Here is a 15,659-nt window from a genome sequence, read left to right on the forward strand (position 1 = left end):
ACATACAGCTCTATCCCACTTGTACAGGACTGTTCTGGCGATGATAAAAGCCCATCAGGCCTTCATTGGGAGCTGTGCTCCCCTGGCAGAGAAAGTCACTGAGATGCTTGCCCTGAAGAATTTTTGTCGAGAGCCTGTTCCTCACGTTGAGATGCCTGTGCAACTTCTCTTGAGCAGCATCTACCAGCGGATCATCCATTGCCTAGCAAAGGGTCAAGGAATAAAGGTAAAGTTCACAGACAAGCACATTAATGCAGCTCCCTCACATTCATCTTCATTTCCTAAGGCATATTTTCTAGCTGGTCAGAAAACCTTTGTTTTTCCTCTGACAAATTTCACTTAAAACAAAATAAAAGAAGGGGTCAAATACTGGGGGACAGGGATCTAAGGGGCACTGGGATAGACCAGGCCTGCCAGTGAGGGGAAGAGCAACGGAGACCCTTTAAACTGCTGCTGGAACACTGCACGGTGTGCTCTGGGCAACACTGAGGAGTGGGGGATGGGGAGGAGGAGCATTGCAGTTCATGTGGCGCTAAGGGCTGCCTAGCCCTAGTCCCGCCCCTTCTACCTGAGGCCCTTACCCTTCCAGGGGCAAGGAGCAGGCTCCCCTTCTTTGCTCAGGGGCTTGGCGAGGCCATCAGCCCCACTGGAATTGAATCTAGGAATTGTAGGAGAGTGAGTGATGAGAGGGATATGGGTGGGGAACCTAACCTGTTATATTTACATATTAGACCTGAAAATTTAGACAAAAACATGAAAAAATAATTTAATCAAAATTCTTATAAGAAAATGTGACTGTTCATTCAAAAACCAAACCCCCAAATACTGTTTTTTTCGAGTTTTCATCCACTGAGCCCCAAATTTTTTTCATCACAAAATGGCCAGAATCCCATATGTTAGGGATGTGTGTATTGCTTCTTGATGCACAGTTAGAATTAAAAGCAGACACGTTGGGTGAAAATATCATTGAGTCAAAACCCCAACTTTCCATTGGAAAAAATGCTGAAGGAAAACCCTAGTAATTTCCAGCAAGGCCTTAGTGAAAGGCTTTGCTTAGGCTTTGTTGCTGGTCTCCCAACCTGATCATTTCCATCACAGCTTGTCTAACTGAAGAACACTGGGCTCAATTCCCACCAGTAAACATAATCAGGCTTGGAGCGGTGCTGTCACACCAGTGTAATGAAAATATGGCCACTGATTTCAATGGCAGCTGGATCAGGATTCCTGGTGAATATTTTGAACACGGGGGACATGATAAGAACATAGGAACAGCTCCAAAGGTCCATGGAGCCCAGTATCCTGTCTTCTGACAGTGTCCAATGCCAGGTGTTTCACAAGGCATGAACAGAAGAGGCCATCATTAAATGAGTCATCCCCTGTTGCCCATTCCTGTCCTCTGACAAACAGAGGTTAGGGAGACCATTCCTGCCCATCCTGACAGACACCCATTTAGGTTATAATCTTGGACTTCACAACATCTTCTGGGAAGGAGTTCCACAGGCTGACTGTGCGTTGTGTGAAGAAGTACTTCTTTTTGTTTGTTTTAAAGCTGCTGCCTATCAATTTCATTTAGTGACCCTTAGTTTTTGGATTATGGGAAGGATTAAATAACTCTTCTTTTTTCACTTTTTCCAAACCAGTCTTAATCTTTAGGTGTGACTCACAATGTGCAAAGTCCAGGAGGACAAAAGTGACGAAGGCTCATTGAAAATGAAACTGTTTTTCAAGAAAATTTGGGTTTTCAACAAAAGTCTATTTTGTTTTTCCTTTTGTAAAAAATGTTTTCACCTGAAATCAGTCTGTCTTTCTTTGTTTCTTTGTGTCTCTCTGTCTCTGGAAAAGAAATTTAATTTTTGATGAGTTCTAACATTGACTCATTTCCATGTTATTCACTCTTTCAGCCCTCTCAGGAAATGGATGTCAATCTAGTTTTGGAGGACATTGCCAGAAGGACAAAGGCTTGGCTTGGTACCAGGTGACTATTTTACACCCACATTTCTTCACAAGGTATCAAGGAGATAGAAAGCAGCTACTGGCATCCTGGGGAGAAGCAGGAGGAGGTGATGGTGCCTTGCTGCCCATGGAGCTGGTGTGGTGGGGCCTAGTAGACAATTTCCTGAAAGTCCCCAGCACTTGGCAGTCCCTAAGCCTGCTCCAAACAGGGGCTGATTAGTTACTGCTCCATAGGAATTTTGGACCCAGCTCCTGGGCCTGCAGGTGCCTCTGGGCCCAACAGAACTGTGATCCACTGATCCCTGTGAGACACTCCTGTGTCTAGAGAAGACAGGGGCCAGGAGGTGAGGATTCAGACAGGACCCTGACTGCTCTCTGCTGCTTTTGTGTTTGATTGTGGTCCTACACTGCTGTGAGGTGTGATCTGAGACATCCCATAATCCTTAGCACTCGCTGACTCCCGCCCACCATCGGGGCGCTGACAGCTTAGGTGGGCCTCTGGGAAAGGTGTGGGGGAAGCCAGCTCAGCGCTTGGCTTGGGAGGCCTTGAATGAGAGGGGAGAGGCTGAGGCAGCCAGCCCTCAGCTCTGCCCTGACCACAGCACTGGGTTCCCCTCCCTTCATAGCCTTGCAGTGCTCTGGCAGAGAGAAAAGGGGTCTGGGGCTTTGGCTGCAGTAGCAGTGGTGGCAGCTGGGAGCCCTGGGCCCCTTTAAATCACCAGGCTCTGGGGCAAGTGCCCCCTTTCTCTTCCCGCCCCCTGTTGGCGGGCCTGCTGCATTATTCTGAGCACTTGCTAGTAGGAGCAGAGGATCATGGCTATAGGAGCTGTGTGTAACTTGGCACTCAACCAGGTCCTGAATGACTCACACTAGGCCCTCAGAGACAGAGGCATTGACTTACCTCTGACCCCAACTGACCTCTCTCTAGCTCATGTACGAAACTGGCCCCGTTGCTTTCATGTCTGGGCACCTCACAGTCACTGATGTGTTTATCCAGGTGGGCAAATCACTTAGGGTATGTCTACACTACCCCGCTAGTTCGAACTAGTGGGGGTAATGTAGTCATCCGCAGTTGCAAATGAAGCCCGGGATTTGAATTTCCCGGGCTTCATTTGCATGAAGCCGGCCGGCGCCATTTTTAAATGCCGGTTAGTTTGAACCCCGTGCCGCGCGGCTACACACGGCACAGAGTAGCTAGTTCGGATTAGGAAGTGGAACGAGGAGTACAGCTAGTTTGGATTAGAAAGCCTAATCCGAACTAGCTACTCCGTGCCGCGTGTAGCTGCGCGGCACGGTGTTCGAACTAGCCGGCATTTAAAAATGGCGCCGGCAAGCTTCATGCAAATGAAGCCCGGGAAATTCAAATCCCGGGCTTCATTTGCAACTGCGGATGACTACATTACCCCCACTAGTTCAAACTAGCGGGGTAGTGTAGACATACCCTCAGTCTCTCTGGGCCCCACTTCTCCTTCAGTAAGCCGTCTTTCCTTTGTGTGTTTGGACGATGACTCTGAAGAGGCAGGGACGGTCTCTCACTGTATGTCTGGGCAGTGCCAAGCACAACGAGGCTCTGATCTCTGTCACTATGCGTCTGTGCAGCACTTGGCTAGCCTACTAGTTGTCCCAGATTTTTATTAATTTTTAAATGACGTTTTAAAGTTAAAATGTCAAAAATGACTGAAGAGTGGGCTTTTCGAAACTGCTTCCTTTGCTGTAACCCACAGACCTCTGACAGGAAAAGCAGAGAGTGTTCTGCAGCCAAAGGAGTTGAACGATATCTTGCAGTGCCTTAATTTAACCTTCGTTTTGGTCACAACTTGCTTGAGACACCCAAAGAAAATACCGTTCACCCCAGCGATGACCTCTCTGCAGATTTTTGGATTGTTCTCTGGTACAGAAGGTTTACTGCAAACCAAAAAGGTAAAATTAACATTTTAAGCTATTGATGAGGAATTTTCTCTAAATGTTCTAAGTTTTCTTTCAGGAAGCTTGTAGCTTTGTTAGCAGCCACAAAGTTTGCTGTGCCAAAAATGCCCATTGGTGACACTAGGAATTGTCACTAAGGTGTCACACGTGACATGGCAGCAAACCCGCATTAGCCTTCTCAGCTAAAACTGGTCAGAGTAGGATAATTGATGAAAGTGTGGCAAACATGCCAGAATCCTCCAAAGCTGTGTCTACAGCAGGGCACACCCGCTGGCAAAACAGTGCTAGCACTGGTGGAATCTTGTTATACAATTTCCCAGTGGGCATCAGTGGGCCAAATCTTCATCTGGTGTAAATTATCACAGCTCCATTGACTTCCAGCCAGCAAATGACCACATGCCCCATGCTGCAGAGAAAGGGAAAAAAAGTCCCAGGGCTTTTGTCATTGTGACCTGAGGGGAAATTCCTTCCTGACCTCAAATATGGTAGCACATTAGACCATGAGCGTGGGGATGAGACTCACCAGCCAGTCAGGTCCCCAAACTCCCCTGGTTTTTGTTCCCTTTCAAAGAGGCTCCTGTGCCTCTGGCTGGCAGGTTGCCTGCCTTTATAGACCTGATGGTGTGGGAAGCCCTGCCCCTCAATGGAGGTTCAGCTGTGATCATAGGCATTGCTTCTCTCAGAGCACGCCACCCCCACTTTGCTAACTAAGAACAAAGCAGTGATGGTCTCAAACACTCTCAAGCACTGCCCCTCAGGAACAGGGATTTGTTTGTTTAAAGCAACCTTCGGGCAGTAGGGGTGCAGAGAGTGCTGCAGCAACCCAAGTTTTGGGCATCCCAGCCATATGCTCCTGGCTGCCAGGCCTGCTGTTTTCCCAGGGCTCCACTTCAGGCCTTGGGTCCCACTTGGCTGCCTTCCCCATGCCCGTGCTCAGCGGCCAGCTCTGGGATCCACTTGACTATTGGCTCTGCCACCATGTCCTGCATGCAGGGTGCCAGCTGCCAGCCCCAGCTCTAAGAGGCTGTGGGGGGTGCACACAGAGGTAAAAGGGGGTGCAGCTCAGCACCCCCACTCCAAAAATTGTTTCCGTGCCAGTTTGCCACCACCGGTTTTTGGACTTACACCGAACATGTCTCAGCCAGAGCAGAGCATTGGCCCCTCTGGCTCAGATGTTTGCAGTTCAGTTGCTGGAAGGAAAGGGGCACAATCCATTGCACAGGCCCACTCCTGGCACCCAACTTTACTCATCTGGCTCTGGGAAACAATTGCCTAGTTTGTTTTCTGCACTGAGTCCAGGCTCAAAGAAGTTTTAATTTTTACATATGTATGTGTTAGAGACAGACTTCAAATGGGGGGCAGGATGAAGGGAATGAACCTTCCCCAACTTTCACCCATGAAGTAAACACCTCCTGTCATGGGTCACCCCCCATTCCAGGAGGCCCTGCTCCGATCCGGGGCATATGTCTGGTCTCCAAAATAGCCTGCCCCTATCTGCGGGGAAATATGGCCCTCTGGCCAAGTCTTAAGGTCCCATATGGCTTCCTGGTCAAGCCTGAAAGTCTAATGCCCCTGTCTTCGGGGAAATACCTCCTCTTGGCCAAGGCTCCAAGTCCAATCTGCCCCCCCCCCCCCCCGTCTTAGGGGAAATACAGCCTCCTGGCCAACTCTCAAGTCTAATCCCCCCGTCTAAGCGGAAATACGGCCTCCTGGCCAAGTCTTTTAGATGCGGGCCTTGCAGCCTAGTCCTTACAGGATTCTCCACCCTCCAGGGAGCTGGGAAGCAGGGGTAAGGGCCCAATCAGTGGCAGGTGGCTCCCACCATTGGCTCGGCGGGGAGTCCTTCCCGAAACTCGCCGGGCCTTTTCCAGTCCCCCACCCTGTGGCACTTCCTACCCCCTTCCCACAGCTGGCAGCGGTCCCACCTGTTGGCGTGAGTCGGGCAGCAATAGCAGTGGTTCCCCACCTGGCGTCTGGTGCAGCAGCGGCGGGTGCAGCGCCTGTGTTCAGGGAGGCTGTATGGTGGCTCCGGCGTTGGGGTCAGGTTCAGCCTGGGCCTGGCAGAGGCGAGATCAGCCAGCCCAGCATCCCTCTCTCGGGCTGCAGTGGGTGGACTTGGGCGGTCATGGCCTAGCTCCTCCTCCTTCAGAGGTCAGCCCCAACTGAGCAGTTCTGCAGCCCTTTATACCTGGGCTGCACTGGGAGCATGCCCAGCAAGCCTGCAGGGGTCAGGCCCTCTCAGCCCACTGGGCCAGGTGAATTCCCTGGGCTTGAGTGCAGGGCGGTGCTGCCCCGTCACACCTCCCATGTCTGACTCCAAAATGAGATGAAATTAAAAATGTAAGAGCAGTCATACTGGGTCAGAGCAATGGTTGATCTAGCCCAGTATCCTGTCTGCTGACCATGGCCAGGGCCAGGTGCTTCAAAAGGAATTAACAGAACGGGCAGTCATCAAGTGGTTCCTCCTGTTATCCAGTCCCTTCATCTAGCAGTCAGAGGTTTAGGAACACCTAGAGCATGAATTACTTTCCATGACCATCATTGGCTAATAGCCATTGATGGACCTCTTCTGCATTAACTTAGCTAATTCTTTTAAAAAAACAATTATATTTTTTCCTTCATGATATCCTCTGGCATCAAGTTCTGCATTGGGTGACCCTTGGTTCTTGTGGTATAATAACACATCTTCACTCACTTTCTTCATGCAGTTTTATAGATTTCTATCATATCCTTCCTTAGTTGTCTCTTTTCCAAACTGAAAAGTGGGCTCCAGCCTACGAAAGCTTATGCCCAAACAAATTAGTTAGTCTTTAAGATTCCGCAGGACTCCTCACTGTTTTTGCTAAATCAAGTTTTGGATTGTTTAGAAATATATTCTCTGGTTCAAACAGGAGTTATTTGAGGGACAATGGATCCTTCTGACCTTTGAATCTATGAATCAGTGGAACACCCTTTGTTCATAATTTGAAAGTTTTGTTAGAGCTTATAAGGCCTTAGATGAATTACTTTATTTTCAATGAAATTTAGATTTTGAGGCACAAGATGGGAACCCTAAAAAAAGTGCTCAGTGAATCACTTAAATATGGCCTATTTGTCTCTTGGTTTTCTTTATTTTCTCTTTTAGCTTCCAGAGCTACTTAAATTTGTCATTTCCCTAGCCATCTGATAATGAGTTCTGCACAACCAAATGTTCTAATGACCTGATATTTAGGATATGGAATAACAGTGAATCTTGAAATTGGTGAATTGTTTTTCATTTACTGTCTATAAAGGAGACAAAAAGCTGAGTTTGTCTCTTCTGTGACTTGCTCCTTTTTATCTCCAAGGATTTTCAGAACTTTAAGAAGACGAGTGGACTCAAGGAATTTATGATTGTAGCAGAATCGTGGATCATGGAATTATTGCCCAAACCACATGACCAGGAAAAAGCCTTTTTTCATGATATTGATGTGAGTAAAAAATAAAAACAAACAAACAAACAAAATGCAACAACTCCCCCCTCACCAGTGAAATTGTTTTTTGTTGTTATTGTTGCTTTTAAAAATAGTCAACTAACAGGTTTGTTCTGTTCCTAGAGATGGCAGCAGCTCTCTGCCGCTAGGCTATTTTGTGATGAGTGGACCTGTGACTGGCGAAAACTTAATACATTTTTGTTTTTGAAGTGGATAAAAAAGGTGAGTTGACTAATGACAAATCAGAAAGATGGTCTTGGCCTCAGAGAACTTAAATGCAGACACAGACAGACGGGAAAGTGTAAAGCACCAGTGATTATTATGGGAGGAATAAAGAACAGTAGCAGCAAACCAGTTCGATGAGTGACCACCCACAGCATCAGTTGTTTTTAAGGAGAGATTTAGAGGGAGGTGGAGTGTAAAAGAGGTGAGACAGAGTTAGGACCAGCAGTGAAGGTCCTTGAAAGTAGAGTTAGGAACATTTTTGGACAAAACTTTTTTACCTAAAAAAGCTAATTAAGTGTCATCAAAACCATTTTGCAAACTTGTGATGATTTCACTAAATTGTTTTGGTGAGTTGGAAACAAAACCAAATAGAACCCACCCCAACATTTTGTTTTGGCATTCATCAAATGTCATTGACTTTTGAAATGTCACTTTTTACTTAGGAATATCCTTTGATTTTATTTTTTTTTAAAATAGTTAAAAAGCTTGGAATCAAAATGAAATGTAAAATGAAATGTTTGACCCCCTCCCAAACCGATTTTGTTCCTGATTTTTTTTTTGAATTATCAGCAAACCAAATGATACTGATCCATTATGATGCTATAGGCATCATAGCATCTGCTATGTTTAAGGAAATGTTTAGAAGAAGAAAGATGAGAGGCAGGGAGCATGCCAGCAGTGCAGACAAGTACTGTGTGCTTGATATGATGGGGTATGTCTACATTACAGCGTTTTTTGAAATATCTTATTTTGAAATAATGCGTCTACACACAAAATGCATTTTGAAATATCTTTTTGAGTCCACACTGATTGGATGCTGAATCGCATTTAAGGTCAGCCAGAACTGGTTCTGGCAGGGCATCAGGTCAGAAGTTTCCTTGTGGTCAGGGTGGCTCGCAGGTCACCCTAGGAAGGGCTGGAGGCCCCCTATTTCGAAATAAGCGTCTACACAGCGCTTATTTCGAAATAGTAATTTTGAAATTGGTGCTATTCCTTGTGGAATGAGGTTTACCAATTTCGAAATAAGCTCTCCACTATTTCAAATTAATTTTGAAATAGCAGTTGGCTTGTGTAGATGCTAGGAAAGTTATTTCAAAATAACTTTGCTGTGTAGACATAGAGTGGAGAAAATGCCACAGAGAGGGATGTTGTGATCGGAGTGATTAAGCGCCCCATTGGCTAACTGCACTTTCTGGTTTAAAAGTCTCTGGTGACTCAGCTCTCTGGCTGAGACACTCCCCCCTCCCCCCTGTGTGCAGAGAACACAAACTCTTTCAGGTGTACACATCTAACAGGGGCCCATCTCAGTGCTGCTATAGTGTCCCTCAGTCTGTTCCCCACTCTGGAAGAGAGTGGTGCCCCAGGGCTTCCTTCCTAGAGGCAACATCTTTGCCCTTATCTCAGGGCTTCATGTCAGAATCCCATCATAGTCCAGTCTTCACTAAGATCACCACAGTGAACTGTCTGTGGTGCTACTGCTTTCTTAGGCAGCCAGCCTCCCAGGCTGCCCACCTTGAGGTCTGTTACCCAGGTCTTTTTATAGGGCCCTCCTGGCCTTTGATTGGCTGTTTCCTCTGCTGCTGCTCTAGCCTGGTTGGAGGACTTCTCTATTGCCTTGTCTGTAGCAGGACCACAAGGCTTCCAGCAGAAGGCCTTGAGGACCACACCATCACAACATGATGCTGGGGTAAATGAACCATTGGATGCCTGGAAGAATTCTGCACCACTGTGCAATGCAGAATTTTGCAGAAATTAATTAGTTTTGCACAGAATTGCCTTCCTCCCCCCAAAATAGATTGCAGTTTTGCTGACTGCCACCAGGGGCTGCTGGGCCCAGCTTGCACATAGAAGACACAGTTATAGAGAGGGGGAAGGAGTTAGAGGGTTCTTCTTTGAACGATATCCCCATGGGTGTTAGTCTCATAGCCCCATCCTGGTCGTGCCAGACCTGGTATCCATACCTACACAAGATAGCAGTTCAGTCTCCTTACTCGCTGCCACGCCAATGCGACCTTCTGTCCCAGAACTATGGGAAGTTGTTGCATCCACAACCCAATACTCTCCACCTCCAGCCGTGGCTACTCTGTGGTTCACAGAATTAGAAGAACAATGTTCTCAAGGGGTGAAAGACATTCTCCTTTATAGCAGGAGACCATTTACATGGAAAACTTACCTACAGAAGTGGGCCTGCTTCTCTCAGTGGTGCCAGGGAACAAGGTAGAACTGCAGATGTCCCCACTGAACATCATCCTAGATTACGTCCTAAATCTTAAGACATTGGGGCTTTCACTCTTGTCTCCAAGGGTCTACCTTTCTGCAATAACAGCCTTTCAGACCCCAGCGGATGGTTTCTCTGTATTCCAACATCCTACCACCAAAAGGTTCCGTAAGGGCCTCCACAACGTATTCCTACTTCCTTTATGGGACCTGAATCTTGTTTTGGATTGTTTGACCAGGACCCCCTTTGAACCATCGCACTGTTGAACTACTCTTCTTCTTTATGAAGGTCTGTTTTCTACTAGCTGTTACTTCAATAAGGAGAGTTGGGGAATTTGGGACCCTTATGGCCAAACCCCCATACATGTTTTTAACGGAAGACAGAGTCATGCTGAGACCTCAGCCAGCATTCTTACCAAAAGTCTGTACACCATTCCACAATAGGTGAATGAACTCATTGTGCTACCTTCCTTTTTCCTGAAGCCACACACCTCACTGCGAGATGCTGCCCCTCTCGATATCCGACGAGCATTGGCTTTCTTTCTGGACAGAACACAAGCATTTCGGATATCTCAAAGACTTTTTATTTGCATCCAGAATGCTCAAGAGGCGCATCCAGTTCATCCTGGCATATCTCAAAGTGAATATCGACATGCATAGTTAAGAGTCATACCAACAAACCATTGCAACGCCCACCAAGAGCACATTTTAATTGGGCTACAGCGGCTTCCACAGCCTTCTTGAACAACATCCCGCTAATAGACATTTATCGAGCTGTGACATGGTCATAAGACCACACTTTCTCTAAACATTATGCCATACTGCCTCAACTTGCTTTTGATTCAGCAGTGGCTACCGCAGTTTTGTCCACTGCCAAACAGTGACTCCGGCTCCCTCCCTCCATATTGGATATTGCTATATAGACACCTACAGTGGAGCACCCATGGGGACATCACTCGAAGAAGAAAAGGGAGTTACTCACTTCGTGCAGTAATGACTGTTCTTCGAGATGTGTGTCTCTGTGGGTCCTCAACGACCCTCCCTTCCTCCCCTCTGCTTGGAGTCTCATTACTCAGGTGTGGACAATGAACTGAAAGGGAGAGGTTGAGCCATGCAAGCTACACGCTCGGGCTGGAGCAGTGCGAGACGTCTCGTCTGCATGCGTGGCTAAAGGGGAAACTGCTTTGCAGGGCTCCATTCTGCAGCTCTGTGCGACCCATCACTTACAGTGGAGAACCCATGGGGGGACACATCTCGAGGAACAGTCGTTACTGCATGAAGTGAGTAACTCCCTTTTCCTGCTGCAGTTCTCAGCCTGCCCTGAGGGAAGGAGATAGCGGTATATGGGAAACTCCACACTGGCCTGGCAATGATCATTAGGCTGGTTGTCCCTCTGGATCCCTTTGCCTTGAGGCATAGAGGGTTGGTGACTCCAGGGGCCATAGCTGGGCTCTGGGATGTGCAGCTGTGGGTATAGGCAAGGGGGACTCTACAGCTGGACTCTGGTGGGAAAGAGGGTGTCAGTGTTTTGGCTGGCAGCTGGATCGGAGGAATTTTTGGTGTCTGGTCACCCAGATGGGTTCTGTGCAAGGGAGAAGGCAGAAAAACAGGAAGTGGGTTGTTGTAGGGCTTCTTTAACTCTCAACTCCTGGAATTGGAACTCTGATAACACCATCCTTGCCGCCATGGTTGTAGAAGCTCCTTACACCAATATTCCACATGAAGATGGACTACAAGTGATTAGAAACACTATCCCAGATGTTGCCATGGCAAATCTGGTGGCAGATCTTTGTAATTTTGTTTTTACCCACAATTATTTCCATTCTGGGGACAATTTATACCTCCAGATCAGCGGCACAGGTATGGGTATCCGCATGACCCCGCAGTATGCTAACATCTTTATGGCTGACTTAGAACAACGTTTCCTCAATTCTCGTCCCCTATTGCACCTCCTTTACTTACACTATATCTATGACATCTTTATCATTTGGACCCATGATCTAGAAATGCTGGATGAATTCCACAGACATTTTAACAATCTGCACCCCACTATCAGTCTCAACTTAGACCATTCGACACGAGAGATCCCTTTTGCTGGACACCACAGTACAAATTACTGATGGCAAAATCAATACCACTCTCTACATGAAGCCCACTGACTGCTACACTTACTTACATGCCTCCAGCTCCCATCCAGGACACACTATACGATCCATCATCTATAGTCAAGCCCTTAGGTACAACCGCATCTGCTCTAATCCTACTGACAGAGACCAAAAACGTCAAGATCTCTACCAAGCATTCGTAAAACTCAACTACCCACCATGGGAAGTGAAAAAACAGATTGGAAGGGCCAGATGAATACCCAGAAACCAGCTACTTCCAGATAGGTCCAAGAAAATCAACAATAGAACACCACTTGTCATCACCAATAGCCCCCAACTCAAACCTCTCCAATGCATTATCAGTAACCTAAAACCTATACTGGAACATGATGTTACACTCCGAGAGGCTCTGGGTGACAGACCTGTACTCTCTTAGGGTATGTCTACACTAGCTCGTTAATTCGTGGAATGAGGAGTAACAGTTAATTCAAACTAAGGACTTAGTTCGAATTAACGTTTCAGTGCAGCGTGTAGCCGTGGGGCAGTGAGTTCGGGCTAGTGAAATTTCAAAATGGCGACCAGACAGGAACATGCAAATAAAGCCCAGGATATTTAAATCCTGGGCTTCATTTGCAACTCTGGTCGCCTCATTTGCCTACCTAGCTCAAATTAATGAGCTAATGTAGACATACCCCTATAGACAACCACCTAATCTCAGAAAGATTCTCACTAACAACTACAGGGCATACCACAATAAAACTAACCCTGGAACTTTCCCTTGCAACAAACCCTGTTGCCAGCTTTGTCTGCATATTTACTCTGGGGACACCAACGCTGTACCTAACCATGTCAGTTATATGATCAAGGGCTCATATTCCTGTACATCCAGCAATGTGATATATGCCATTATGTGCCAACTATGCCCCTCTGCAATGTATATTGAACAAACTGGTGAGTCACTTAGCCAAAGAATTAATGCTCACAGATCAGACATCAAAAATCTCCACACACACAAACCTGTCAGCCAGCATTTCAATCAAATTGGTCATTCTCTTAAAGACCTGACAACATGCATCTTACAACAAAGAGACTTTAACACCAGATTACAAAGATTGACCTCAGAACTTTATTTATGCTAAAATTTGACACGTTGTGAATGGGCCTTCATTGAGATGATACTTTTCTTACACATTACAAAGACCACCTCCTCACCTTTTGATATTCGTGACCTTAGATTAAACACTTAATTGACCCTTACAATAAGCAATTTCCTCCTTCCTTGTCACTTCCCCCTTTCCCCCCACTATGTAGTTGAATTGTCAATTTGTAAAATTTTTTTACTTTCATTGTGTCCCTCTGTTATAAAATGGTCATGCCTAATCACTTTCAGAATATGATCTGAAGAAGGGGGTCTGCCTCACGAAAGCTTATCACCTCATAAACTATTTTGTTAGTCTTTAAAGTGCTACATGACTGCTTTTTTGTATTATTACAGAGGTACTTCCTGATAGGTATTTTGAAATAGATTGCCCAAATAACAGAAACAGGTTGGATTATGTAGTGTTATTTTGACAGGTAAAATTTGCAGAATTTTAAAATATCATGTGCAGAATTTTTAATTTTTTTGGCTCAGAATTCCCTCAGGAGTACTTCTGGTTTGACTCAGAGTGGCTGTTCTTATGTTCCTTTTTCATTCCTCTGGTACGTTAAGAAATGTTTTCCTGACGTTTGCATAACATATATTTCCTTCATCCTAGGTGAACGCTAAGCACCTGTTTGATCACTACTTGACTTTCATTAACATTGCCAAGTACCGAGATACAGAACTGGAAAACTGCTTTTCGCAACACATCATTCAAAGTATCCGAGAACTGACAAAAACCAAGGTATAGAGGAGTCTCTCATTCCTCCTGTATAGGGACTGCCTGATGCTAATTGAACAGAGGGGCTAAAAGCCAGGAAATTCTGAGCTCTGTTCCCCGCTCTGTCATGCTGGATGGCTTTGTGCATGTTTATTATACCATTGGTTACTCTTTATATGAGGGGAACACGTACTAATTGATTATAAAGGGTTACTAAATTAGTAATAGGTGTATAAGTAGAGCTGAACAATTTGGGGTGGCAAAGAATTGTTTTTATTTGTTTACCCCAAATCTATTTTTTGGAGCTCCAGAAATTCAGAATTTTCGGTTGCAACAAATTGTTTTAGGGAAACACTGAAAAAATCATTTTGACTTTTCAAATAAATTGCGACTTTTAATTTTAAAACAGGAGCTCATTTTGAAATCTGGACAATTTAAATAAAAACATTCACAACAAAGAAACAAACCATCCCATGCCAAAAGCCAAATCAAAATGAAAAACTCAAAACCAGTGCCTGTTCAGGTTAACTAAAATGATTTGATTGAGTTAAATCACAAAGCCATTTAAAAATTAAATGTGGAGTCACCCAGATAAATTTGGTTTGATTCAAAATAGCATTTTCTGAGTTTTAAAATCAACAAGAAACTTAATAAACAAAAGGGCCCCTAAACCCAAAAATCCATTATTCTCAAAGCTCTAGTTATGACATGTTACAGACAAATCTTGGCAGAAGAGGGATACTTTTAAGCTATCTCTTTTTCTCCCTCTCTCTCTCTCTCTCTTTCTGTTCCTCTGTAAAATGTCTCTACCCATGTAGTTAGAAAATACTCTTTCTTACAGAAGTCATCACTGAAAGAAATTCTTCCAAAATTTTCAACGACGAGCAAGCCAATTCGTGCACAAATTCTATCTATTACCATTGAAAATATGTGGACAGAAGAACTGAAGCAGCTAGAGAATACTAACCAGTTTGAAATGAACACAGCCAATGTTCTCAAATGGCTACTCACTTCCTCCATGGGCTATGATATTATCTCGGCTGTCCGTGAGTTTCTATATGGATGTTTTGTGCTAGGGACCTCAGAATGGTTTCAGCTTTTTGGGATCATAACTAGGCTAGGGTTGAAAAGGAGTTGATGGGGTTCCAATCCCAATAAGGACCTATCTCCAGATGTAGGTGCCTTAAATATTTTTGAACATCTGGCCCTGGGAGACTTGGGACTAAAGCTGGGTAAAATTTTTCAGACACAACTTTTTTAGGCTGCAAAACATTCAGATTCAGCAACAGCTAAACATTTTATGAATTTGTGTCAATTTCACCAAATTGTTTGGTGTTGGGAGGAGAGATTGGTGGGGTAGGACAAGGAAAAAATTTGAAATGTTTTCTTTTGATCTTTTTAAAAAATGTTTCAGTTTGTGAGTTTGAAATAACTGTTTTTGTTCATGGTTTTGCCATGAAATAATTTTTTTTTCAACTTTTTGAGTCACCAAAAGTTTTTAAAAAATCAATGTCAGGTCTTCTCAAAACGATTCCTCTGCTATTTTTTTTTTTTTTTTTTTTGGTATGAACATTTAGAGGAAGCAGGTATAATAGGCAGGGGGTGGCATTGTCTTCTCAAACTGCCAGTCTAGCCTCACCCATTTTCCACCTCCAGAACGCCTACTGTGGGCATACTGGAGGTGGAATGTTGCTGCCTCAAAGTGCCCACTTTCATCCTCTTTCAGGGCCAGGGCTGGGGTCACATGCCACCATTCCTCCCTGTGGTATTGGGACCAAGGAGGCTGGGGTTGTGCGCTGCCTCACCTCCCCATGGTGCTGGGATGGGAGGTGGGCTTGGCTCCTGTGGACGGGGCTGGACAGAAGAGCCAGAGCTGGGGGCAGGGCTTGGGGCTTGTCTCTCCTAGCCTTCTCTTCACC

At 45.4% G+C, this 15,659-nt stretch overlaps 1 protein-coding gene across 5 annotated transcripts in view; it reads left to right on the forward strand.

Moving 5' to 3' along the window:
- LOC102448644 (E3 ubiquitin-protein ligase rnf213-alpha-like) overlaps window positions 1-15,659 on the forward strand; it is a 130,661-nt gene that overhangs the window by 41,962 nt on the left and 73,040 nt on the right. For all 5 annotated transcript variants that reach the window (XM_075928855.2, XM_006120887.5, XM_075928853.2 and 2 more), the window contains 7 exons: window positions 28-226; window positions 1,902-1,975; window positions 3,678-3,873; window positions 7,206-7,328; window positions 7,455-7,553; window positions 13,636-13,764; window positions 14,582-14,786. In XM_075928855.2, coding sequence (XP_075784970.2) covers window positions 28-226; window positions 1,902-1,975; window positions 3,678-3,873; window positions 7,206-7,328; window positions 7,455-7,553; window positions 13,636-13,764; window positions 14,582-14,786 — 1,025 coding nt within the window. The remainder of the gene's footprint in view (window positions 1-27; window positions 227-1,901; window positions 1,976-3,677; window positions 3,874-7,205; window positions 7,329-7,454; window positions 7,554-13,635; window positions 13,765-14,581; window positions 14,787-15,659) is intronic.

The sequence above is a fragment of the Pelodiscus sinensis genome, chromosome 5 (genome assembly GCF_052426305.1).
Source record: "Pelodiscus sinensis isolate ZL-2025 chromosome 5, ASM5242630v1, whole genome shotgun sequence".
Taxonomy (NCBI): Eukaryota; Metazoa; Chordata; order Testudines; family Trionychidae; genus Pelodiscus; species Pelodiscus sinensis.